At 39.3% G+C, this 26276-nt stretch overlaps 2 protein-coding genes across 10 annotated transcripts in view; one reads left to right on the forward strand and one right to left on the reverse strand.

Annotated features, from left to right (window-relative positions):
* Window positions 1–2000: 2000 nt before the first annotated feature.
* On the reverse strand, window positions 2001–14715 carry DHRS9 (dehydrogenase/reductase 9). Its single transcript, XM_064662044.1, has 6 exons — window positions 14531–14715; window positions 13802–13829; window positions 6227–6557; window positions 4361–4619; window positions 2988–3151; window positions 2001–2305 (listed from the first exon to the last, which is right to left on the reverse strand). The coding sequence occupies exons 1-6, from the start codon at window positions 14713–14715 to the stop codon at window positions 2055–2057; spliced, it is 1218 nt and encodes a 405-aa protein (XP_064518114.1). The 3' UTR covers window positions 2001–2054.
* ABCB11 (ATP binding cassette subfamily B member 11) overlaps window positions 4613–26276 on the forward strand; it is a 54500-nt gene continuing 32836 nt past the window's right edge. For 4 of the 9 annotated variants that reach the window (XM_064660952.1, XM_064660955.1, XM_064660959.1 and 1 more), the window contains exons 1-3: window positions 16950–17862; window positions 22555–22657; window positions 26251–26272. In XM_064660952.1, the coding sequence (XP_064517022.1) occupies window positions 22582–22657; window positions 26251–26272 (98 nt within the window). In that variant the 5' untranslated portion in view covers window positions 16950–17862; window positions 22555–22581. Of the gene's footprint in view, window positions 5283–16949; window positions 17863–19806; window positions 22326–22554; window positions 22658–26250; window positions 26273–26276 lie in introns of those variants that run through there. The other 5 variants (XM_064660957.1, XM_064660961.1, XM_064660953.1 and 2 more) reach the window with 4 other exon arrangements.

The following is a 26276-nucleotide window of genomic DNA, read 5'->3' on the forward strand; positions in this document are numbered from 1 at the left end:
ATTTTCATATCTGAGGTCAGAATTTGATGCTTTGATTTTTTTTTTTTTAGCTTTAAGCAAATTATGTGTTTTTTTAAAGGCATTTTTTAATATCTGAATGCTTTAATGTAGAAAATTCCTTGGAGTCTGCAGCACAACAGACACATCTGTAAGGATGTCTTTGAGAAACAGGTTGCTGTTCTTAAGGAAAGAGTTCACAATGTTTTTTTAAAGGTAGAAGGCAGGGCTGACATTTCCACAAGTCTTGCCTGCAGTTGCATACCACAAGAAAAAGGAGTATAAGTTTTGGGAATAGTATTTGTCAACAGAAAACTCTGGAACCACTCTTAGAGAAAACTGCTACTATGTCAGCCATGTCAGAGATGTGTTTTTCCCCTGTATTAATCATAACTTTTCAGATGTGGATGAAAGCCATCCCTGAGTTACTGTGTAGGTAAGGAGTCTGTAGGTTTAACACACCTGATGGTGAAGGATTCCTAAACTTCAGCTGGGACTCTTCCTCTCGGTAGCATAGCACACTGTACCCTTCTGTTTATGTAAAATTTAGGTTTTGGTACTTCGTTCAACAGAAGCTTTAGATTCCACTCCTAGCTTCATTTTTCACTTGTATTCCTTGTCCCTTAGAAGGACAGTCCCTGCTTGAATTCTTGAATTCTGAACTTTCTTTTTCAAAGAAGGCTGATTTTTAGAGATCTCAGCAACTCTCTGTAATCTGCAACTACAGGGCTGCTAGGTTATGCCATTGAGTTTTTTCATGTACATTCTCTTTATAGCTGTCAGGCCAGATATTAATCAGGTATTTATCTTGAAATGAAGTAAAATAAATTTATTCTTGAAGCCATTTGCCAGAGAATAGAACCTCAATGAAATGCTTAAAGGTTGCTAACACTTTTTACGTTCTGTCCTTTTCTTGCACATGTACAAACCTACACATGTGCCCCCTCTTACACGCAGTGATGAAACTTCTTATGTTTGGAGTTCTGACCTGCACAAGGTATTTTTCTAAGCTTAATTGAATTGCACATTAATGATTAATCACCAGCACAGCACTTTAGCAAATAAAACCTTTACCCCTTCAATTTTAATATCTTTAGGGACACCAGTTTGTGAACCTCTGGCCAACAGCTTAGCAGATAGAAACAGTGTACAAGAGGCACAGGAACCTCAGCTAACGTTCTGCCATTCTGAACACACTCTTTGCACACTTGGAAGAATTTGCCATAGCATACACTAATGACCTGTTTCATCTGATAAGTGAAATAATAATACTTTTAATTTGCAGAGCACACTGAGGGTGAAAGAAATGTGAAGGCGTATTATTTTTAGTATTTTCCTCATAAACTGTACTAATATTAGGAAGAAGTTTAAAATACGTGTTTGGATATGCTGTTTGGATAGTACAATGGAATTTTGATTTTCCCCATAATTGCATATCTGTAAAAAAGTTTGTGTTTTTGTTCTACACAATTGAATAATCAGGTGATTAGACGTGGTCAAACACTGTAATTGTAATTTTTGGAATATATTGCATTAGCTGGGCTTTGTTATTGTTTGACTTCATGTCTTGTGCTTAGAAGCTTTTGAAGATTATCAACTCCTGAATATGACCATGAGCAAACTGCCAGTGAAATAGATGACTAAATCTGACTAAATACATTCTGTAAGGTACATGTATGTGTTCTGAAAGACCATTGTTCTATTTCAAGAACACTATGTGTTGATGAAGTCAATGTGAAAAACTGATTCTTCTAGTGATTTTATTTTCCTTATTTAAAATTTTTTTATTGTGTGAATAGTATCAACTAGCTTTGTAGCTGAATATTTTATGAATGCAGATTCTATAGAGGTATCATTTCTGAGCATAAAAAATGGCCTTCAAAAACACACTGGATTTACAAGCCGACCTGTAAACTCAGAAATTTCAGGTAAGGAAGGGTGGGGGATGGAGAAAGTGTCATCTGAAAGGAATTTAAACAGTCTAGTAACTGGTAAAGAGGACATCTGATTTTGACAGAATTAGTATTTATTTGTGCAGAGCTGATACTGTTTTAATACTAGACATTAATTAGAACTCCAGGAACTGATCTCCCGCTGTCTGCTGGAGCTGGAAACATCATACGCAACAGCATGTCAGATAAACAGCTTGGGGCATAGGAGAGAAACAGCCAAAAGAACTTTGCATCCCATCCAGCTCTGTATCGTGTCCTTGGGTACTTTGCTATCAGGGCATGTTCCATGCATTTTATGACACTAGAAATATCATGGTCACACAGTCTTCTGACTGAAGATCTTTGTGCTTTTACATCTGGAAAGAAGAAAATAAACCTGAAAGCATTTATACACAACATTCTCTGTGAGAGTATTCTTTGTATTCAAAGGTCTGGCTACAGCTTCAGGCTTGCTTTAAACTACTGGCTCAAGAGACCAGAAAGGCTGCAAAACACCCAGGAGCCCAGTAAGCACAAACCTCCCTGACCCATATTGTGAGCCAGATGTTCTGTACAGTAAGTGCAGTGTGACACAGCACAACTTTTCAGACCAATTAGCATGTGGGCATAGCAATTCATTCCCACTTGGGATCCTACCTCTAAGTATTGAGGGACTAAGGAAGGTAGTGTGACCTCACATCTCACCAATCTATGTGTGAACTAATAGCTCAGGCCTCATCTAACATACATGTAGTCCAGAACAGTCCGTGAGGGGTTCTTGATGAGCGTTAACAAAGTCCAGAAAATATTCACAGAATCACACATAGGTTGAAGTTGAAAGGGGCCTCTGGTACCAAGCCCACCTGCTCAAGCTGGGTTACCTAGACCAGGTTGCCCAGGATCATGTCCAGATGGCTTTTGAATATCTCAAAAGACTGGGGACTCCGTCACCTCCCTGGGCAACCTGTGCCAGTCCTTGGTCATCCTCACTCCATTCAGGTATTTATACATGTTGATAATATCCCCCCTAAGCTTTCATACAATTTTTTTTCTACTTACATTCAACAAAGTATTCTTCTCCGTAGGAGTCCCTGATCTCAGGAGTCAGTCCATTCCAAAGTCTGAAGAGGTATTTCTCGGTGATATCTGAATTAACTACTCCTGCCTTAAAGAAACCATGCTCAACAATGCTTACTTTCACTCCAAAATGCTGCATCTCTATCCTGGAAGGGTAAAAACTCCAATAACCACCCAATAATGGCATAACTATTAAACATAAGTGGTAAGTCTGTCACACAAATGAATATTCTTATCTTCAAATGGCAGAATTATTTTGAGATGTTCAAATTAGCCTCATAGCAGTGTTCCTGTCCTGCAAAACAACAGCTGGCAATTAAATGAGATTTAAAAAAAAAAAAAAAAAAAGAGTGTCAAGTAGATTCACAGCTCTCTGTGTCGTTTATGTTGGACTGGTGAAAAGGATGCAGCAGCCAGCTGCATCTTACTCATGTATTATCATACTAAAACTTTTGACTATTTCAAATACTGTTCCATCATTTTAGTTTACAGGAACAGATTATTAAAATGTCTGGGAAAAAGTAAAAGTGAGCAAAAATTTTCAGTTGTATTAGAACTTTATTCTCCATCCTATGGTTAAAGGGCTGTGGTTAAATGATTAAATGTTAGTGCAATAAAGGTTAGTGTGTTTTCTGGTAGTGTAGTTCCCTCTATGTAATTCTGAGTTTCTGTACAACTCCTTTGAGGTGCAAATGGCCTCTTTGTCTTGCTGCACAGCTCAAGAGACCCAGGCAGCTGCATTCTAAAGTATACAAAGGGATGAACCACATGTACATTAGCCATTATTTTCTATTTCCTTGGGATATATACTTTCTTTATCTGTGTTCTCATAATGGTTTGAAACCAGCTTTTCTAGTCTTTGTGAAGACTTGACTCCCTGGGCTGGGCCTTAGCCTTCTGGAGGCAGTACAGCACAACTGGCTTCAGTGAAGGGTGCTCAGCTTAATTTTCTGAAGTTACAACTACGTTTGGTAATGTGGTTGCTGTCTGGAATCACCCAGCTCAGATTGTTGTGAAGGTTAGAGCAAAAAGTCTGCAAGTACAGCTTCCCCGGGAAACTTTGGGTGCCTGACCAGGATTTGCTTTCATGTAAGTAGTGGATTCACATGCCTGAAAGCTGCATGCTAACAACTTGTCTAGGATATGAAAATTTTTCCCAGTGCAGTTCCCTGATGGGTCTGTTCATAGTACTGGAGACTAAAATCCTAAACAAGTGACCAACATCCTCTTATTTTCCTTCTCCCCTTTAGCCAAGATTTCCAGAGAGAAATCAAGAGGGGCAAACATACAGTCACCCTTCCTCAGCACGTCTGGAATCTGTTATTGGATTCATGCATGTGTTTCTGGCTACTCACCGTAAAGTGTCAGAGAAAGCTTCCATGCCCCATTTGGACAGACTATAGCCACCCCCTACAAAAGCCATGAGGCCTCTGGCGTTAATTAGATTGACAACTCTTCCCTCAGCTTTTTTCAGAAGTGGCAGAAGCTTGAGTGTGATTTCAATCAATCCCAGCAGATTAACATCCAGCACTGAATGGAAGTCTTCAATCCTCAGCCAGTCAGTGGGTGCTACAGGAGCTGTTCCTTCAGGATTGCACACCAAGCCAAAAAGCCCTAAGAGGATTGCAAAACCATTTATTTCAGTATATGGCAATATCTTACCCTGGAATATCATATATACATTGGAAAGCAAGCACACAGTCTGCAAAACCCTCAGTGACATGAATACAATTGTCTGGGGTTTGCTATGATCTACTCTGTATACCTGGTAAAATTTGCTGAAGGCCTTAGGCAATGACTCTAAAAGAGCATGGATAAAGTATTCAAGGAAAACTACTTTGGCTGGAGATATAGGCCACCATACTGGACTTTACTGTCCAGATCCGCTCAAGTATGTAGGCTCCTAATATGCATTTACGTTATTGTGAAAATGAAAGAGTCTGCATAAAAGTGGAGAGACTAATTTTTCTGGTTTGGGGTCTAAAGGTCTGAGCCAGATGTGTAGAATTAGTCAATGCTTCTAAAGATACTGGCTTAACGCTGTGTATTGATAATACTGCTTTACTACCTTTATAAATTACTTGAGGAACTTAAGATAAATAGTGACGTTTCTAAGAGTTTGCTGAGGACAGCCTGTGCCTGAGGGGAGAGGCTGAAAGTCCAGCATTCAGCCTCCATAAAGAGTTTCACAGACTGAAGTGACAGTGTCAGCAGTGGTTGTCCTGACTGAGAACGTGTGGCTTTCCCCAAGCTGGAAGCAGGAGCCTGCTGGAGGAAGTAAGTGCTAATAATTTTGTTTACCTTGCTCTTAATCTCTGCATTCAAGAATGGTCTGGAGTATTCATGACAAGGTCAACGGTGTTTTACAAGCTTTGAGGAGAAAGTCCTACTGGTAGAAGATATATGTTTTGCTGGTTTAGGTAGTTAATTAATTTATAAACCTATTGAATATTTGGTATAACTGTGTTACAGCTGGTAGTTGCACTGGTGTGAATCCCCTTTTGTGGCCTTTAGCAATGTCTAGTCTGAGCTGTCAGTGCAGATAAAGAAACACATATTGCCTCAGTTGAATATATTTACCAGGCAGATCTGTTTAGCACCCTTTGCCAAAGCCACCTATTTTTTGACACGTTTCATAGGTATCCAAGGACAAACTCTTCCTCTTTTACGTGACTGCTCAGAGGTGTATGATAGCAGTAGTGAGAGCTACCTATGTAACAACTCCAGGAAAACTGGCTGAAATTGAGTTTAATTGTTACAGTCAGTGCAATTAATGTGTACAATGCAAGCATCAGACATATTCAGCCATGCAAAAATATGCTCTTCTGCTTTCTAGAGGAGGGCTGCAGAATCCCTGCACTGCCCGTGTTTAATTGAGTGGGGTGATTTTATTGTCAAGAAAGTTCTTTTTGGTATCAGTTAGCACCTTCCTTCCACATTCTTCAGCTGCACCAAAAAGAGTCTAAAAAACATACCTGGGAATGATCTGGTTTTAACAGACTGAGAGACAAGATTGTTAGGCACTCTGTTGGTGAAAGCAATGGGAAGCATTGCTGGAGGGAATCTCTCTGAACTGAGAAATGACAGAACTGAAAAGTGGATGTGTTTCATCAGTAAGATGAAAAATGCCTCTGCAGTGAGTGGAGAGGGAATGGAACTTTTAGCTAGACCAGATTTGGTTGTATTGAATAATTTTTCTGGGAAGTTGCCTTGCCACTTACCTTTGCCAGCTGTCTCTTCAGTCACAAACCCCACAGCCCTGGCAATGCTAATGGAGTCTGCTAAGTTCAGATTCACTGTCTTCAGTGAGGGTGAAGAGCAGGACTGTAGCTCTTGGCCTCCTTTTTCTGTGGCACATGCAGCAATGACACAAAATCCCCTTTTGTCAAGCCATTTAGCCAGGGAGTTTCCAAGTCCAGTGTCACAGCCTGTTATGAAGACATGCTTTCCACTCAGGTTTCTCACTCTGTATCTGTCTCTGATGAGCCAGTAAATTATAAGAGAAAATATGGAAGCCAAAATTGCTATGTGCAGTGAGTCTGAAAATGAAAGCTACAAGCAAATAAGTTAATGATGTAGAAGTGCAATGAAGCAAATGTGCTTAGCTAATCCTTCAACTTCCTGAGACACAACTCCTGTAAGGGGCTTTGTTTCTGGCTGCAGCCCTTATATGTTGGGGGAGAGCAGGGGTAGAAGCTTTGGCACAATGTGATTGGGATCCATGAGTAATATGTGCCTTGGCAAAACCTTCCCTGTCTTTCTTTTCAACAGATTTCCACTGTTTTCACGCTTTGCTGACCAATCTTTCTAGTCAGCCCTGTCCTCTAAGGACATTTCAGACTGAAAGGTATGACTGCATCAGTTCTCTAAGTAGTGTCTGGGGTTTTTTGTGGGCGTTGGTCATTATTTGTGCTGATACTGGAGAGAGTAATTCCTCTGGGAAAAAGGACAATTCTCTTTGACCACCTGTATGGTGCCACCCAGGCTGCTTTTCTAATCTGTAGCATGGAAGCAGAGTGACCCCAAGAACAACCAGAGAAGTGTAAGGTGTGGTGGTGGATCTGATGACTAATTTGTTGTGTGACTTGTGTTGTGTGATGATGAGTGATCTGCTCTTTACCCCATAGACAAGGTAGACTTTGAGGCAGTGCTTGAGTCTTCTGTCACTCATTGCCTGTTTAACACTGATACACAGCACAGCAGAATATATTACATAGGAAGTGTGTTTTATAAAGAAATGTAGAAATGCATGGAGATGTTGCCCTCAATAAAAAAAAGAGCCACTGAGGAAACACAAGGTTTCCTAACCGTTGGGGATGATATTGTTTGTTTATTATGAAATTTTGTTATAAATGTAGAATGCAGTTCTTGCCATCTAGAATCTTCATAATTGATTACTAGTTTTCTTTTTGTAGTTTTGGTTTGTACAAGAATTAAACTAAAATAATTAATTAAAGCAAATAAATCTGATAAGCATTTTCGGTTAAAGAGAAACTTTTTTTGCAGGTGCTAAGCAGCCAACTAGGCTCTAGTTACCTACATATGAGTAGAGGTGCAGACATCTCACCTTTAAAATGAGGGATTTTTAAAGGCTGTTTTTTACATAACATTCTTGCTATCTCAAGACATGAATATTACAGGAGGACCAATGTATTAGGCCTATTTGGTAGACCCTGTCCGTTGTTCTTATTCCTTCTGAGTTCATTTATTCTGATTCTAAACTTTGCTGTTACCTCACCAAGTAGGAATGGAAAGAATCTTAGAATCTGATAGTGAATGAATATTGAACTCTCATTAAATAATTAAGTCAGTCACATAGGATAACAAAGGATAACCAGTGACAACATTCATTGCTGCTTAATGATCTTATTTTATGTATTTGAATTTCTCAGTAGCCATCAATATGGACTCCTGAGTTATTGACTAATGCTTTCTGATTTTAAGAAGTTAAGCAAATATATACAGGTAAGAGTTTGCTTCTCCTTCCACTGCATCTACAGGAGGGCTTCCACTGAATTTTGGGGTGCTTGCACTGATTATTTTAGCAGCCCATCTCACTGTTGTTTTGCAGTTGATGTAATTGGCCTTCTAGCTCAGGTACTTCACTTAGACACTAGGCTTTTTTGCTGTGAATGCCCCTATTAAGTTTGACAAGGATTGCAGTGTTCCTGAATGTGTGCACTTGGGAATCATCTTTGTAATGTTGCACTCTGTTGGTGACGTTTATTTTCTGAGAGGACTCAGAGTGTGCTCTGACAAAGTGCCGTTGAAACTATGTGAAAGCACTGAGGATAATTCAAGCTTCTGTGCTGTAAAATAAGGTCTGAAAACAGAATGTTGCAGCAGCTGATCATAGATACCCCCAGTCCATTTGCAGTGACGTGCCAGGCAATGACATTTCCTTTGATTGCTGATTTAGAATTTGGAGCAGAGCTAGACACAAAGAGAGGGAGGATTTACTATCAGCAGGCTTTGGTAACACCACACCTATAAATCACAGCAAGCTAGTGCTGTGATATGTATAACTTTGGGACTGAATTTGCCTTTGTGCCAATATAAAATGAAACAAAATAATTAGAGATTTGGGTAAAAGATTAATCTAACTGGAAACAGGAGCTGTAAATCACATCTTCCTTCCTTGGCTGTGCTGTAGGGAGGAAGCAGTGGGCAGTGAACTTGCACTACTGGAAAGAAGGTTAAATTTGAAACTGGGCTCTGTGAAGAAGTTCTGGAGTGTCTGGCCAGGATGCCTACCTGCCTTCTGTAGGAAAAACAGCTGCAATTGCTCTGGTTGGTGTTAGCCACTGTGTTTAGGTAGCAATAATTGCCACAGAAGATCTGTAAGACAAAGAGCTCTAGGGGAGACAGCTGAGAGGGCAGCACTGTGTGTGGAATTTCCACTGCTCTTTTCTCTATCAGTCCTGGGCCAGTGTTACTAAGCCTGTAATTCCTAACTGCCTAGTTTTCATGGAGTACTAGTGCTCCTTCTCTGGTAATACGTCAAAGTTCAGTCCTGAGCATCATGGTGGGTTTTGCTCTGCTGTAGCCTTGTGCCACCACATATTCTGCTAGATAATGTTATTGCTGCTGGAAGGAGTCTGTGGTCAGAACCAGGAGAAATAGTCTCAGTTAAAGTTTTCTTTTGAGAAAATCATCTAGTTCTGTGAATGTACAGCGTTATCCAAAATATCTCTTTTTTGCTAATTGTAAAGCACTAAAAAAGCCACTTTTCTTCCAGGGGCATATTGATTTTGAAATAGCTTCGTGGAGTGGCCAAGAGTGTGTTTCCAGAGAAAATGTCAGCATGATTTTCTAGACTATTGATGTATCTTCGTAAATATTAAATTCTGATTAATAATGTAGCCAGTAAATAGCTGAAGGCAAATTCTACTTTCCATCAAAACTTTGATATTTGCCTGGCAAATTGAGAACTCTTGGGATAGAACTTGGCTTCTTACTTCTAGACGAGTGCCGTTATAAAAGCAATTGATTTTAGAGAAAGCAGCCTGACAGCATTGAGAGCCCTTTAAGATTTTTAGATGACTGCAAAGTACAGCATTCCTCTGCTTCTCTGCACTACAGGAAACTGAAGCACATAGACCCTGTATTGAAGGATGGTGTTACTGGTTTACTCCTACAGCAAGTTTGCTTTGGTAGTCATGCCAAGGAACCTCAGGGTGGGGCAAAGTTGGGGTCTGGGTGTGTTTTGGATTCCTTCATCCGCCACTGTGCAGGCAGTGCAAACTTCCAGAAGTCACTGCTCTGCAGGAAAAACTGCCAAGGGGAAATTAAGGACTGTTGTTCTTCAGAATCAGCACTCATGTAGCACTGAGCAGAAGGTTTAGATGTTTCAGATAATGATCTGAGAGATCATCCAACAGCTCTCCAGAGCCTAGGGAGCACAAACTTTACTAATCATTCATCCTGACAGAACTAAAAGCCCCCTAGTCTTTAGTTAATGAATTGAAAAAATATACCAGCACAAACACATCACATTTCCAGTCTTAGGTAAGCTATTCCTGATTGTGCAGGGCTTTGCACTTTCATTTCATGGTAAAGGAGTGCTTTTTCGTATGCTGGGTAAATATGTCAGTATATTCAGTTTGGCAGTCAACAGATAAATTAAGATCTTCATTAATATGTCACCTTAAAAGAAACACATCTCCAAACTCTCTTATACAGCATTTTGCAGGGAGATGAATGTAGTCTAGTACAGTAGGGGCTGATTTTTCACCATAATTGTATCTTCCTTGTATGACTTGCACTTCAGATGTTTACCACAGCACTGGTATAAGACCCAGGAAAACAAAACCTTTTAAACTCTTAGGTGACTGACCCAGTAATTGGAAATTGAAGTAAGGAAAGATTCCAGATGTTGGAAAGAGCATTCTGAGTTACCATTTTGTTTGGACATTTTAGGTGCCTAGATAAGCAACAATTGCTAAAATTACTTTAGAAAGGAAAGGACTGCATGTTCTCTTGTCTGTGCACTAGAAAAAAAAAAGCTTAATTTGTTCTCTTAGCTGCAATAGGTACTGCTCACTGTAATAATAGACACGAGTTCTACTCACATTCTGGGGAGACATCTGCAAGCTCAGTCTATACCTCCAGGTGCTCACGAGTTGCCTTCACCAGTCATTTCCAGTGTCAGAACATAGAAACAGCCCAAGTTGCTCATAAACTTCTGCACCGAGACCCGCATGGTGATAGTTTCCAAAAACATCTCACTGTAAATTCTGTGTCTGGTGGTACTTTCTAACTGGCATACATTGGCTGAGGAGCAGGGCCCCTCTGCCTGCTGTTGATAATGACTTTGTGCTGTGATGTGTCTACCTTAGTATTTGGTATTAATATGTTCTATGCCTGCTTCTTCTACCAATGCTGTATAAGCATTACTGGCTATATATAGTGATTTGCAGAGCCTGGGGGACTGTTAAGACTCATTAAGGAGAACTAATCTACTGAGCTGGGAAGGAACTAATCTACTAGCTGATCTGTGCATTGTCTTGAAAGCAGCAGGAGTCTTTCCACTGACTTAACAGAGCTTGGTTCAGACCTCTACCTTTTCTCTTGCGTGTGAGTTATTGTTGATAGGACTTAATCTTTTAAGAGACATCCTTGTGTGTGAAAACCTTCAGGGATGAAATTATTTTTACTAGCTTAGGGGCAGCTTTTTGATACTAGAAACAAACCAATTACAATGTTTCTCAAATAAAACCTCGAATTCTACAAACTGTGCAAACAAAAGCTCTACACTTTGCATGGACACAGATGCTATCATATGATTGCTGGGAGACTTGTTTGCTTGCTCCTTGGCCCAGAGTCTGATGGGCACTTCTAATTCAGCTCTGAGTACTACTGCATAAACATGGCAGCAGAATTTCTTTTCCCCATTCTTCATGTCTCTCTGCTCGTAGTGCTGTGCAGTGCCAGATGCTGCACGAAGCAAGGAAGCTTGGGCAAAGACCATTCTCAACAGGAGAATGAATAAATAAGCTTCTTTGTAAAAATTGATTTGAAACTAACTGAATGAGAAGGAAATTAAAACTGGGGAAACCAAGCAAGGTGGTAGGATGGAGCTGGAAGTGATCTTGCCCCATACAATTGATTGGACCATGGCAATGGCAGCCTGTCACAGACTGGCTGGTGACACCTGGTCTGACTACCCTGTCAGGAGCTGCAGAATTGTTACATCATCCTTTGCTTGGTGGGCAGCTCTTCCCCCTTCAGTTTCTCTCCCTGCTTCTTTTGGCTTGGGCCTGGAAGTTCTTGCTTCTTTTGCCACTGTTCAGTGCCACACCAGCCTCAGCTGTGGTGTTGGTTGTTACTGTACTTTCAGCACTCTCTGGGCAGTCAAGTGTGTCCTGCTTGCTGGAGACTTGGGGATTCGACAGGTGGCTGGTAAAGATTTGCTCTTCAGGACAAGCCTGACAGAAGTGCCTGCCTAGCCCTGTCTGGCCTGATTCTAGTGGTAGGCTCTGCGGTGTGGTTGAAATGACCACAAAACAGCACTCCACCAGCATGCAAAGCCTGTCACAGGGGGACATCGCTCAATCAGTGTCAGGTCTGGAGTCCTACTATTGTGGGTAGCAATCCTTTGCCATACAAATGTAGGAGAGAAAAACGTGAAAGGAAATTTTCTCTCTCTACCACTGATTTTTTTTTCTCAGCAAACTACTTTTGAACTGCAGAAAGTCATTTCAGAAAGCTGAATAGATCCAGTTTAGCATCTCAGAAAATATCAAAATTGGGAATTTTCCCAATAAGTTCCCTTTTCACAAAGGATTCTCCAACTCTCTTAGAACATAACATGTGAGGGAGCTTACTGGAAGAGAAATCCCACAAGCAAAATGTAAGCTCTAAATATAGTTTTCTGTTAGCTTATCATGAGACAGTCTTGACTGCCTGATTTCCCATTGATTTCTTAGGTGTATTTTGTAATGAGATCCCTGACTCATAGAAAGGACATAGAAAAATTGCTTGAAGCTTAACATTGGGGAAGGAAATTTGGTTCTCCAGTGAAAACTGAGAAGCTAATGCTATTCCTGCTGGACAGGTGAAAATTCTGAAGCGCATGTCTGAAGCTAACTAACAAACTAACCAAAGCCGGGTCCTGTGGGTGCTTTCCCCAGTGTGTTCTGACCTTGTGGAAGTCAAGGGTCTTTTCCATGAGAAGTCCTTTCTACTCCTTAAAATCATATGTCTAAATATGTTCTCATCTGCCTCATAGTCTTGTGAACAGGTTAGGTTCTGCTAGTCTTAGCAGAGCACACTGTGGTTTGCTTATTTACAGAAGTCATTGGCTTTTGTTGCTGGCATTTGAGTAAATGAGGTGTCTGGTCCCAGGAGAGCAAATGTCAGCAGAATCTGGTCCTCCATAGAGAAGTAATACTTTAGGCAGCTGATATTTTTCCTGCATTTCTAATTTAAATAACGTGTTTACAGCTAGTGTGCCCTATCCCAAATCCTGTTTGTATTTTCCTTCGAATGTTAACATTTCCAGTGCTGGTGTCTCACAGCACCTGAAGGTATACTAGTGGCCTGACAGGGATTGAATTAAACCAGCCAAACCAAAATGTCTAAAGATAAAGATCAGAGTAGGTAGTGTCATTTCATAGTTTGTTTCCCTAATCACTTTTGATTGAGTACTCTTGGTGGAGAAAGATGAAAAGCTTTAGCTTCTAGAAAGACTTGATGTGAAGCAAGAAAGTCCAAGGATCGGAAGACAATGAGTCCCTGTTCAAGCAGGCTTGGCAAGTGTCTATCAACAGGTTCAGAATGGCTGCTTCGTCACTGGGGCTAACAGAAGCAAAGGGACTTGATCCTTATTTGATTACTAGGTAAATAAACAATAGTGACAGAAAAATACATTGAGCACATTGATTACATCAGCAGATAAAAGCTTTTCTGTTTGGGAGTTCACTCAAAAGTTACAAGCCAACATGAATAATTAATCTTTAACTAAGATTTGAATAAATCTTCCCAGACGAAGTATTTTGTGTGGATGGTCATATTGTGATGCAGATGCATTTGAAAAGTAATTTTTCACATCACAGTCTTTCCAAAAGTCAGAATGCTTAGGAGATATAATGATACTTTGCAAGGCTTTCTCAGTGACAAATGTATTGCTTCTTTTGACACAAATGTCTGGACATTACCTCACCTTTCTGAAAATACTCCTCTCTGTAGTTGCATTTTAGTATCAGGGAGAAACTTAATATCACCTCCTTTTCTTTCATAATCTTTGCTGGATTACTTAATGCTGTTTTGGACAGTCTGGGTTGAATGCAACAAACCTTAACTCCAAAAACTTTCATATCTCTCCTGCAAAGGCAGGATTTAATTGCATTAGACATTATTATTATTATTATTATTATTATTATTATTATTATTATTATTATTATTATTATTATTATTATTATTATTATCACTACTACTATTTAAAGTGTTGGATTTTTTGCTGTACTAACATTTTTATTTCTGTCTTTATATGGCACTCCAGAACACGAATACTGTGAGGTTTATTCGTGGTTGGGAACTTTCAGCTTTTTATCCCTAAATGAAAGAGGAGTGAAGTATCTTACATGCTTCACAGAATGAGAATGTGCATGTGACTGCACAGTAGCTGACAGTGTATTTCAGATCTTAGTTCACCTTGCAGTAGCCCATTAATTATCTGACTTGTCTGAAAGATTGGCTGGCTGCCTTAATGCAAGTGTGTAAAGCCAATTTGCGTGTATCAGGGAATCCCTTCTTTAAGGAAAACCTCTGGCTGATGGTACAGTTTCTTCTGGTCTCATCTGGTGGGTCTCAGTCCTGTGTGAGTGTCCTGATATCTAAAATGGCTCTATATATTTTTAGGCACACAAATTGCTCCCTGTTTGAGTTACAAGAAGCTGCCGTGGTGGTCGAGAAAATTTTCCCATGGCTTATGTATGCATGCATAGCAGACCCACCACAAAGGCAGGCTTTCCTTCTCTTGCAACACTTACTAAAATTACCATTCTCTTTATAATATCCCTTACTCTGCTGGGATTTTGCAGCCCTCCTGCACCTGCAGCTGACTAGCACTCTGGGTAGTCTGTGGCGGTTGCACATCAGAGGCAGGGCCAGTCTTGCTTCTGGAGGCCTCACGGAAATCTGCCCTCCTTGGCACAGAGGCACTGTTTTCCTGCCCTCCCACACCTTCCTGTCCTGGGACCTCAGCCATGCCAGATGTACCTCATGCCTGCTAAAGCCCGTACAGGTCTTGCCATGGAAGCAACCCAGGGGCCCAGGGTTGAAGAGACTTTGAGAACAGCCCCTCTAGAGAAAAAGGCAGACCTGTGTTTCATCACACCCTACTATAAACTATAATTAGTAAATTAACCAAAACAGAGTCTTGGCTTGATATGCAATCTGATCAATAAATACAAATAAAAGCCAATTTAGCTATACTGAAGGAAAAGACCTGTTTTTGCCATGGCAACAGGCATGTGGGACTTTATGTCAAATTAATAAAAGTGCTGAAATTACAAGGTTTTCAGTTAGTTTCTAACTCCAGCCTGCCAGAGAGACTGACAGGTTCAGTGCCCATCCACTGTGGTCCAACTTTGCAATGTAAACATCTACCTACAATTTTTTATAGGAGCCACAAACCAAAACTAAAAAAAAAACACAAACCAAAAACAAACTAAAGGGCTCATCAAGAAAAAAAGTATTTTTCTGTAATTTCTAGGAGGGAGAGTGATATGAGTGATCAGAAGCACCAAAGGTGTTTGTTTTGTGGCATTCAAGAGTGATTGGGAAAAATGAGGCACAGGGGAGAGGCAGGCCCAGATGGACATGCCAGCTTCTGACAGGAACAGGCGAGGTGGGGCTGGTTGCCCAGAGGGTGGGGCAAGCACTCTGAAAAATGTCTTTTTGAAAGATTTATTTTAACACGGTGAATCACTTAATTTGGATAGAAAAGTTATAATTTGCATTTAAAATTTATAGTGGGTTTTTTTGGAAGTGTTGTTGCTATCTCTGCTATTTTTACTTGCAGAAGGATTTGGAATTTAGAAGAAATCCTTACTACTTGCCAGACTTGGGTAGGATCAATGGGATAATAAGTGCATGTCCTGCTTCTGGTAATTTCCAAGAGCAGATGGTGAGAGGCTAAGTATAGAAACAAGACAAGTTGCTAGAGGTAGGTAAGTCCCTTGCTGCCTACATCCTGGCCTTCCTGCTGCACCCACTCCTGGAAGTATTTTCTAGTTTCAGTATAGCATATTTTTGTGACCAAGAAATAAACATACTATGACTTGGTGCCTCTGATGGTGATTTAGACCATGAGAGAAGAAATTAGTTTGTTTCCTTCTTTGAGCCAACCTTCTACCTGGAGGTGTCTGCTCCCATAAGTCAACGACTTAGAGTTTTTACAAGAGAAAGTCACGTTCACAGAAACATCCCCATTGTACCCTTAGGTACTTTCCTGATTTCACTGTAAGGGAAGAGTCTGCTATTCCCATTTCAGTATGAATAAATGTAGTTTGATTGAGAAAAAAAAAAGGAAATGGATTTCTTATCAAGGTACAGCTTTTTGTTTGCAGTAAAAATGATAAAAGCCATCAAAAGAAGTCTTGCTCCTAAGTGTAAAAAAGAGGTTTCCTTGTCGAACCCTTGCTAAAGATCTTTGGAAAGGACAAAAGGAAGCAAAGTACAAGAGGACTTGAGGAGATGGAGTGGATTTGGCTAATTTTTCCATTAGCAGCTATAAAAGATGAAGATGACTGTGTGGGAGCGGGACCAGAACCGAGTGCTTTATATTCTCCCTTTTGATATACACAGATTTGGGTGATTTTTCACCAGAGATTCATTTTTATGGCTGATGTCATAAAGTCAGGTCAGAATTTATCAATCTTCAGGATTTTTTGTAAGGATGATTTGATAGAAGCAGAGGTTTACGAGGGAGCAGAGCCCTTCAAAAGGGCTGTAGTAGCTTATGGTCTTAGCTCCAATTCATCACTGCCGTAACCTGCTTCATTAGCAGTTTGGAACACACTCTGCATACATTTTCTGAATGCTTAGATGAGCGAAGTTTTTATGTGAGAAGACCAAAGTAATTTATGTAAAGCTAAAATTATATTCTGTCTTTGGCCAACCAAATCTTTTCTGGAGGTGCTGGATAACTTTGTGTGCAAGTGCAAGTGAGCTCTGCTCAAGTACTTTGAAAAGCAAAGGCCTTGAATTACCTTTGGCCAACTTGCTCCTCAAGAAGCTGTCAAAGGTGAATAAATCTGCTCCACCACTTAAATTTGTTTCAGCCTTTCCATTTCCATGCCCTGCACTGCAATTAACTTGTTTTCTTTTCCTCTGGCTCTATGCTGTGGTGGTGCAGATGATTATCACTGTGACGTTATCTCAGATAGTGTTATTCTCAAAGCTATGCTTTGTTCATTGGGACAGATGGTGGGAAGAGACACCAGTTTTGCATTTAGTTATGCTGTCACTGTGAACACAATAATGATGCTGAACAAGGAAAACTGGAGTTCTGGTTAGCATTTAATCGTGATGCACTTTTGGGCATGAGGCTTTATCATGGAAAGTTTGAGGGCGCAGACAACTCAAGCAGAGCTGACAGTCACTATGACTAAAACACTGTCTTTCTATCTTGTCCTATCAGTCAAGGCCCTCTGTAGCAAGAACTGAATTCAGAGAGGAACTAAACCCTGCCTGCCATTTGCCTCTAAACTCTGTGGTATTATTGTCTGAGGTCACAGCATTGTCCTCATCAGTGTCCCTTATTGAAAAGTCTGTGGAGGGCTCATCTCCAACTAGAATTCACTACTACTCAGGCTGTAAAATCTTAATTTCAAAGGAAAATTGTAAAAAATTAGAAGCTGTGGGTTAGAAAACAAAGCTTTTGAGCAAGTTTTTAATGTGAATTTGGCTTAATCTCTGAACCAATTGTTGTGTTATTCAGCTGGTGTTGCTATTTATAGTAGGGATAATAGTGTACAAAATTATTGCCTGGCAAATAAAGTAATTTGATACTAATGCTGATGAAATAATGCTATAATAATTCATTGTGAATTGTTTTCCAGGGAATGTCTGGTCTCCTCAAGTATAATTGCTTTCCAAGTGCCCTGACTTTATGTTGTGAGATTGCATTAGTCAAATTTAAACACTCCATTGGATGTCAGTGAACTGTGAACATTGTGACCGTGTGGTTATTGACCCAGGTGCAAATAGCCAATGCCCAATTTAAAAATTCAGTTCTGACAAATGGGTTAGAATAATGAAAATATGCTGGGAAATGGTTGGGAGCTTCACTGACTGATTGAGCAGGGTCCTTGCAATTTGTCTGTGATTCTATGATTTTTCACAGACACAGGTGAGTAACAAATCTATTGTGTTTAATATTTCAGAGTTAACTGATGAAACTTCCTGAACTGAAAAGTACGTGTATTTTTTTTTCTTTGGGACAATTTAAGCTAAATGCTGCATTCTCTTTGCAAGTTAGTGGGGTTTTTTTGGCTTGGGTTTTTTTTTTTTTTTGGTTGTTTTTTTCGTTGGTTTTTTTTGGGTTTTTTTGGGTTTTTTTTTTGCTTGTTTGTTTGTTTTGTTTTGTTTTTAAATTTTGGAGGTTTTGTTTTAATAGAACTGTTTGAAGAACAAGACATTCAAGTTTTATTTTGAAGCAAAACATCTTTCTGCTTATATGCTATTATTTATATCTGAGGAACCTAGGTTTAAAGAAACATGAAGAACGGTGCTTGCAGGGCCAATTTTCACTGTTTTTCTCTCTCTCCCTTCTTCCCCTTTATATTAAATAAAGATCTTAATCTGAATAAAGAGGTTATTTGAAATAGATTGTAGTGGGCTTTGGATGAGGTCCTAATGTTGCTTCATTCACAGGATATATTCCTTTGTTACAATTTTTCAAGTATTACTTATTTAAATCTAGATTTTGAGTCCCTGAAAGATTTTTGTCTATCAAAAATCCAGCAGCCATACTGTATTGGGCTAGGTTAAGATGCTATTTCACTTCAGTGCAGTTTCTGAGGTATTCTCTGCTCCTAGGTTGTATTTTGCACACACATAGGTAGATAGAATAATCTAATGCCTTATACTATCATTTTAAATGCAGACATCAGCAACAGTATTTTTCAATATGTTCTAAGTGATCCCCAGTTAAACATTCAGACACTGAGGAAAGTTATTTTAATAATTTAATACAGCATGCTTATCTGCTATACTAATCTGTTTCAGTGAGCTAATTAATGATGCCTACCAGACAGGATAGTATTTGATGTGTTGAGCTTTAGAAAAAATAGGAAAAATATGTTTCCTTTCAAAAATGTGGGACAGTCATAATTTTATTGGAAAAGTGACATAATTCCAGAAAATTTAGCTCTAGCAAGTCTTTGTAACTAGAATTCTTTTTCAAGTCTATGAATTATTGGGGTTTTTTCCCCACTATTCCTGTTTAGAACTATGTCAGCGTTCGGGCTTAAAAAATCAGTTACAAAATACATTTCATAGTGTTAAAATACAGAGTAGAATAATAGTAGCAGAGTCAAATAACAAGTAGCTGAAAAAGGACAGGCAGAGAGTGACTTTGCTTTGCTTTACTTTTGAGCCTTCATCGCTTTATAGTATGACATTATGCATTATCTTTCTGAAGCAGAACTGTAGTGAGGTGGCTTTTTAACCACTTCATGGCTTTTCACTGGGATCCACAGTCAGTAGGATGGTTCAAGTGGTTTATATCATTTAATTTAAATAGATTTATAATTCTGTGAGTCATGAAGCATTTTAAAGCTGCTAAAAAGTGTTTGTAAATCCCACCCTTAGAGTTTGGATTTCTTTTGATAGCAGAACAGGTAGGAACATTGCTTCTTTACTCCAGAAGAACACGTGTTCAAAATCCAGGTGACATTTCCCATTATACTAATTTCAGTGCAAAGCCAGCAGTTTGTGTAGTAGCTCAGCTTTCTTTATACAGTAACATCACTTGGGTGCTAAGCAGTGTGAAGCAGTCAGTACTAGACAGAGCTGCAAATGATGCCTTCGCGTTTAATAACAAATTGCTACTAAAATTACTGTTGTGACAAACTATTTTGTTGCAGTAGAAAATATGAGAATATGGTTGCAGTTGGTATCTGCTGGGTATTATTAACCCTTTATTTCAATATAAACTGAATAATGTAATCTGGAAATTAAGCCGTTCTTCCATATGTTTGATACAAACTCAAAGTTTGTTGTGAAATTTAATGAATTTGAAATTTAATGAATTGTATAAGATCCCATGTGAAGCAGTGATGTGTTGATGATGTTTTCCTTTATTTCTGGTCAGAAGCAGAAAGAGAACTTGGAAATTTGCACATGGTAGAGACTTTAACTTAGGAAGTACCATAACTTGTTCAGCTCATTTGCCATCTGTCTCAGAGAATGGAGAAATTATGACTAAAATTGTAAATTTTTCATTTGTATGTGGGGATTAATTAAAAGCTTCTGTGATTTTATGTTCTAAGTAACTATTTTAGTCCTGGCCAGACATTTTGCTATTGCAGTAGTTCTTTGGCTTTACACATTTACTTAAGAAGAGAATTTGGGTCACAATTTAGGGGGTCGCAAAATGTGAGGGGGTCAGAATTTACTGATGAGCAGATGAGTAGATTGTCTCTTCAGAAACTTTTAGACAAGAAAAACTACACCCATAGAGTAGTGATCAATGAACCAGTGTCCAAATGAATGGGTGTGCTAAATGAAGTTCTGCAGAGGTCTGCATTTTTAATGGTATAATCCAGTAATATTGATAATTATGTGGATTACACAATGGAGAATACGCTTGTTAAATTCAATCATGACATAAAGGTGGGACAGACTGCAGGTATGTTCTGCATATATTCCTGAAGAATGGCACTAGAAGTCAAAATCCCCTTAATAAACAGGTAAAATGGGCTGAAGGATGTAAGGTACAATTAAATATGGGCAATATCAGGCAGGATTAATCAAATGTGAAAACCTAGTTTGGAAAGCAACTGACTCTGTAGCAAATTGTTTGCAAAAATTTAGTGTCTATGGTGGACTACATGAATGCGAATCAACAATGTGATAGTTTTGTTAAAAACCCAAATGTCATACTGGGTTGTGTGAACAGGAACATAATCCATGACGTGGGAAATAATCTTTGTCCAGTATTGGTAAGACTGGTGCTGTAGTGCTCTTATGCACTCATCACTCCATTAAGGATGTACTAGAATCCAGAGGAGACCAGTGGAAATTGTCAGATGTTTAAGAAATATACCCTACCAAGGAAAATTGAATGACTTGCTTTCTTTATCTGAAGAGGGTGACTTTCTAGTATTATTAAAATAAATACAGCCTACTTACAAAGTGAAAAGGAATATTATGTTTCATCTCCCTGGTGCACAAGAAGTAAGATATTCAGATTATACATTAGGAAAAAAATATGTTAGCAAGAAGGATACTGAAGCACTAATTGTCAGGGGAGTGCTTCAGACATCTTCGATCATTAAAGTTAGTTAAGATTAGTTAAAATAAGAATAATTGAATTTTGCATTAGATGCTTAGAATTATTCAAGAGAGTTTGGTCTTTCCAGTGTGACTTAGCGATGTATTAGTGATGTGCCAAGGGATGTACACATAAAATTCAGGGGAAAAGGGTAAAAAGAGTTGGAGTTGGGAGTCAGCGGTTCTTGAAAGCCAAATTGGAGAGAAAAGAAAAAAAAAGGAAAGGTTGGGCAATTATGGGAAGTGAAATTATTAAAAGTTACATATGCACCCTGAACCACTGGACTAGATCCTTATGTTGCTCCACTTTGATCTAAGAATGAATTTATTTCCTTCATCCTTGGGTAATTTCAAAGCCAATCTGCTTCTCAATCCTTCCCACTTATAGGAACTACCTGACTGTAGCTAATCACACAGCTATTGCCAATATGAAGGATTTTGGTAGTTTTAATGCTATTAAAAGGAAATAAGCGGTTCCTTTAGAGGGCTCAATAGGTAGAAACTCAGCTGGCTGGGAAGTCAGGTGGTGTAACACAAGTAATCTATGGAAATGCGTCTTTTACACAGAAGTTTTGCTATCCGAACGCACTGCAATATGCCTGAAATGAGAGGTTGTGAGAGGTTTTTACAGAAGTATAATCATGCAAATGTTGATGTTTGAAAACTGGAAGAAGATATTGTAACTATGTTTTGGGACACGTTACGTTAAACAAAGATGTGGATGAGATGACTTTGGCTGTGAAAGGGCATGTTTTGGGGAGGGCTTCTGCAGCACTTTTCCCTGGCGCCATCTTGGATGCCAGGCCTAACTACTGGCAGATTTTGCCTCACAGAAGTGCTTCTTTAACAAAGAAGTACTAACTTCGTCTTCTTATTTCTTCTCATGTATGACATCTATTCAGCATGTCAGTGTGAATAGTTAGGAATAAAACTATCCAGAGGAGCAGGTCTGGTAGCCAAGAGCTGTGGGAGTGCTGCTGTGGTGGTGATGATGCAGGTGTCGGTGTGGCTCTGGGGCCTCCCCCCATCCACCCTTGTCCCCCAGCTGTCCCCTGTCATGGTCCTGCTGGCTGCTGACACCTGGGACAGCACAAGGCAGGGGAGGTCTCCTGCCTGCTGCTCCCTTATAAGTGAGGCAGGACCTGTCATGTTAATATCTCACTCTATTGCCTACAGATGTCACCCACACAAAGGCAGTAGTTTATTTAACAGAGCCATGAATGGGGACAGGGCTCTTTGCAGTGGCTGACAAGCCCCAGGAACAGCTCTACTCAAGGCAGGAGGCACTGAAGCCTGTCAGAGGCTTTGCACTCTGGGGTGAGTTGAGCCCTCTTCTCTGAGGTGTTTTTCTGCTCTGTAGTTTCACTGAGTCTGTCACAGCTGTTCTGTTATAACTTGTGCTGTAATCAGTGCTCTAATCCCAGACATCGTCCTGAGATCATGAGGGCAAAACTGAGGTAAGTAGAAGTTTAACATAATATTGTTTTATGTTTACAGACAAATGTATGCTGATATTCTTCCTCTCCCTCCCACCGTCTCTTTTCAGGGCTTCTGATTGAAGTAAATAATCATCATGTCTGACCCAGTTGTTCTGCGTAGCATCAAGAGATTGGGAGAGGATAACTATGCTTTCGACTTGGATGGTAAATGTAAGAAGTTTATTCTTCAGTCACCTCCTTATTTTATAAAGCATGTGAAATAGATGGTGGGTGGCCCAAGTGAAGCAAATAGTCTACAGAATACAAAGAAAACTGTGGAATAAATATAGAGTTATGTGGTATCTGCTGTTATGGGTATGCTGCCTGCAAAACAACTTTTCTGTAAAAAACTATGTATAAAAATCCCTACTCATGGACAATATTTACATATTTACAATTTCAAGGTATCTACATCGGTTTTTATGCTCAGCTCTTTGGTGTACAAGTAAAAGGCTTTTATTGTGAAAAAGAAAAAGGTGCTGTCTTCCATAGTTTCTTTCAGCAAACACTTTTATTTGTAGTCATACTTATAATAGGCATAATTCTTATAAACTAATGATAAGTGAAGATCTGCATTCCTTTTTCTCATCAGAGCTTGTCCTCCTTTTTTCCATTTTTCCTTTGCAATGTCCATTTTACCAGTCTAAATGCAGCATGAGTCAAGGAGAAACATGAAGAGAAAATGCTAAATATTTTCAGTTCTGTTTATATGACTTGAGAAAAGCCATCAAAAAAGAGGGTGTTAAATATTTATACAGATTGTAAAGTTCAAAGGAAAACAAAACAGTAGCCCACAGTGGAAGATAAATTGCAATGAATGGCAATGTACTTGCTCCTCACATAGAGTAAAAAGTGTTCTCAAAAGCATTCCAGTACTCAAATATCACCAGATTCCCTAAGCATACATGCATTTTGTATGTATGACAGCTGCAGCCTAATCCTGGAAGTGTTTAAACTTTCATTAAAAACATTTGTGAGTGAAAAGCTTAAAACCATGCATGAAATAGCTTGTGTTCTAAATGAGGGCCTTACTGGGATTTACAAATGTGACAATCAACCCCAATTTCACCTGCTTTGTCATCAAAATGTGTGTTCTTGAGTCAGCTCTGAACAAAACAGCTTGGGGAGGAGGGATGCTTTCTTAGCTTGGGTTATCTTTTAAATATTCAGATGTGTTGTTAGAACAGTCAAGCTGGATAGTAATAGAGAGCATGCAGTTTTATTTCCCTTGAAATACTTTATGACAGATCCCCTCCAGGAAACTGAAGACTCATGTTGAAAGATAGTGCCTCTCTGCTGGAACTATTTTTCACCAACAAAAATAAAATAAAGCAAATCATACTAGACTGAGATGAAGTGATTTTTTTCCCCTTCCTAGACAACAGTTCAGGTTTTAGGCAGTCCAGCCTCAGCGTTTTTCATTCCTTGGGAACCATACAGCTGCCTTTTGTTAAAACTTGCAGCACACAGCGTAATTCTTCACATAACCAAGTAGATAATGAAATTTCACAAAATAAAATACTTTTACAAGACCCTATGGCTGATTTTTAATAAGAGGGCCCTCTTCAAGCCTCTCTTTCTGCTATATAACAGTAGTGTCCCAGTTATAACTTGATCTGCGGTGTCTGTTGCTATTTTGAAAACTTCATAGCTGAAGTCTGTATTTCAAATCTATTATCATTCATTGCTTGGGTTTGGGATTTCCTTCCAATTTTTATCGGTAATAGGATGTCTCATAGGACTGCTGTGGGTGTAACAGTAGAGTCTGAATACATTTAGAGTATTCAGTCTGAGCTTAGACTAAGCCTTGATTGTGGTTATCTTTGTAGAGATGGAGTTATACCTGCAAACATAAAAGCAGCTGTTCCATTAGAAGACACTACATGTGCAGTTTTTTGCTATGACATTAGAAACTGAACAAGAGTTTCATGTGCAGAAGGTGTTACGTTCCCACCTTTTGTCACTCTGTGTTAGCCAGATAATTTCTTTGGTTTTTAACAATCCTCATCAAATATCTTTCTGGCATGTTAGATTCTGCAGCTCATTTTGAAGTCTCCAACATAGCAGCAGCAACGTCAGCTTCATGATTGTAAAAAGACCCAATGTGAACGTTTTCTGAAATATTGTGTTCTCTCCCCAGTGTATATTGATACCCCAGCACACTGCTCTGCACCTTGCTGGAATGAGCAGCTGTCTGTGTGCTTGTAGCACTGCAGATCTCCCCACTCACCTCACCTGCTGTGTTTTGTTTTGTTTTTAAACCCTCTCACTTAGGCTGCTAACTAGCAGCAGTTTCAATGCAAGGGGCATTGTGGATCCCAATATGGGTGTCGAGGTGGGCAGGAATGATGACAAAAAGGGAGTGAATAGGTTGAGGGGATATATGCTGCTTCTGGGACAGAAGCTTACTTTGAACTCCCAGTTTGCTTAGATTTATCTTGCTGGCTTGTAGAGTTGATTTTTTGTCTGCTAGTTTATTTTACATACTTGTTGCTATTACTTGTTGTGGGATTTTGACGAAAGACTTTCTACTGGGACCATAACTATTCCTCTTTTTACAATTGGGGTGGTTTTTTGCCCTATCAAGTGAGTTTGCCTCCGATTTCTTAGTTTTTTTGTTACCATCCCCAAGTAACAAAGGGAGCAGAATAAAACCAATAGACTGCTTGTTAAGCAACATAAAGTTGTCTTATTAACCCCGAAAAGGAGATGTAATCAGCTATTCCCTCAGTTACAAACTCAGACTGTTTCCATCTAACATTGTGTTCTTGGCAAATGCAAAACCCTGGAGATAGTGGAAAAACCTTCTTTCCCTAGGTAGAAAAATCATGGAGGCAAAATTTGTGGTTGCAGTGACTTTCTTTGCACCCTCTGTGAATTCTGAAGCAAAGTTGCTCTGTGTTTACTCTGTGAGACGGACCTGTACATGCTCAGTGACGTGTCGCTAGATGTGAAGAAAGGAAGGCAGTGCTTGAAAAGCAAACCATGGTTCTGAACCTGATGTTGAGCTGGCAAATGCATCATAAATTAACGAAGTACATATGCTAAGTGCCCTTAGATTATCCAAATTGTGATGTAGGTATAAAACTAGCTCTTTATTAATTGTCATCTCAAGTGATGTACAGCAAATCTTTTCTACATCAGACCTTATGATGACATTTTTTGGGGCCCCTGACAACACAAGCTGTACTTCAGGTATGATGTCTTTCACAACATCTTTTGAAAGGGAGCTAAATCCAGACCTTTTCTGGGGACCAAGGAATTGCTTTACAGCATAATTATGTCTTGCAGTATAATTCCATTTCTCTAAGCTGTGGTTCCCTAGACAATGCCCCAAGAGTAGACATCAGTGCAACAGGTTCATTGTATTCTTCAGGGCCACAACTGCCCCTCTTCCACAGGATTTGCAGTCTCTAAGTTGTTAGAAGGCAAGACTGAAGAGCTACCAATCCTGCTTTCAGGAAGCATGCATGGAGTGACATTAGAGTAGTATTCCTTGATGAGACCATTCCCAAGTGAACCAGTTGAATATTAGCAAACAGTTTGCAATGAAAAGGAGTTGACTTTTGACAAATGTCCTGAATAATGTATTTAGTGTAAACCATATCCCTGGTTTCTATATGTATTAGTGAGAATATGATGTTTATAACCTAGGAATGATCAGGTCCCATGGGGTTCTAGGGTTTGTATTTCACATGTCTACAGAAGATTATGTACTTTAACAATAATTATTAACTAGACTGTGCATTTATTTTCCCTAACAGGTAACAGCTTGAAGAAATCAGAGTAA

The sequence above is a fragment of the Pseudopipra pipra genome, chromosome 7 (assembly GCF_036250125.1).
Source record: "Pseudopipra pipra isolate bDixPip1 chromosome 7, bDixPip1.hap1, whole genome shotgun sequence".
Classification (NCBI taxonomy): domain Eukaryota; kingdom Metazoa; phylum Chordata; class Aves; order Passeriformes; family Pipridae; genus Pseudopipra; species Pseudopipra pipra.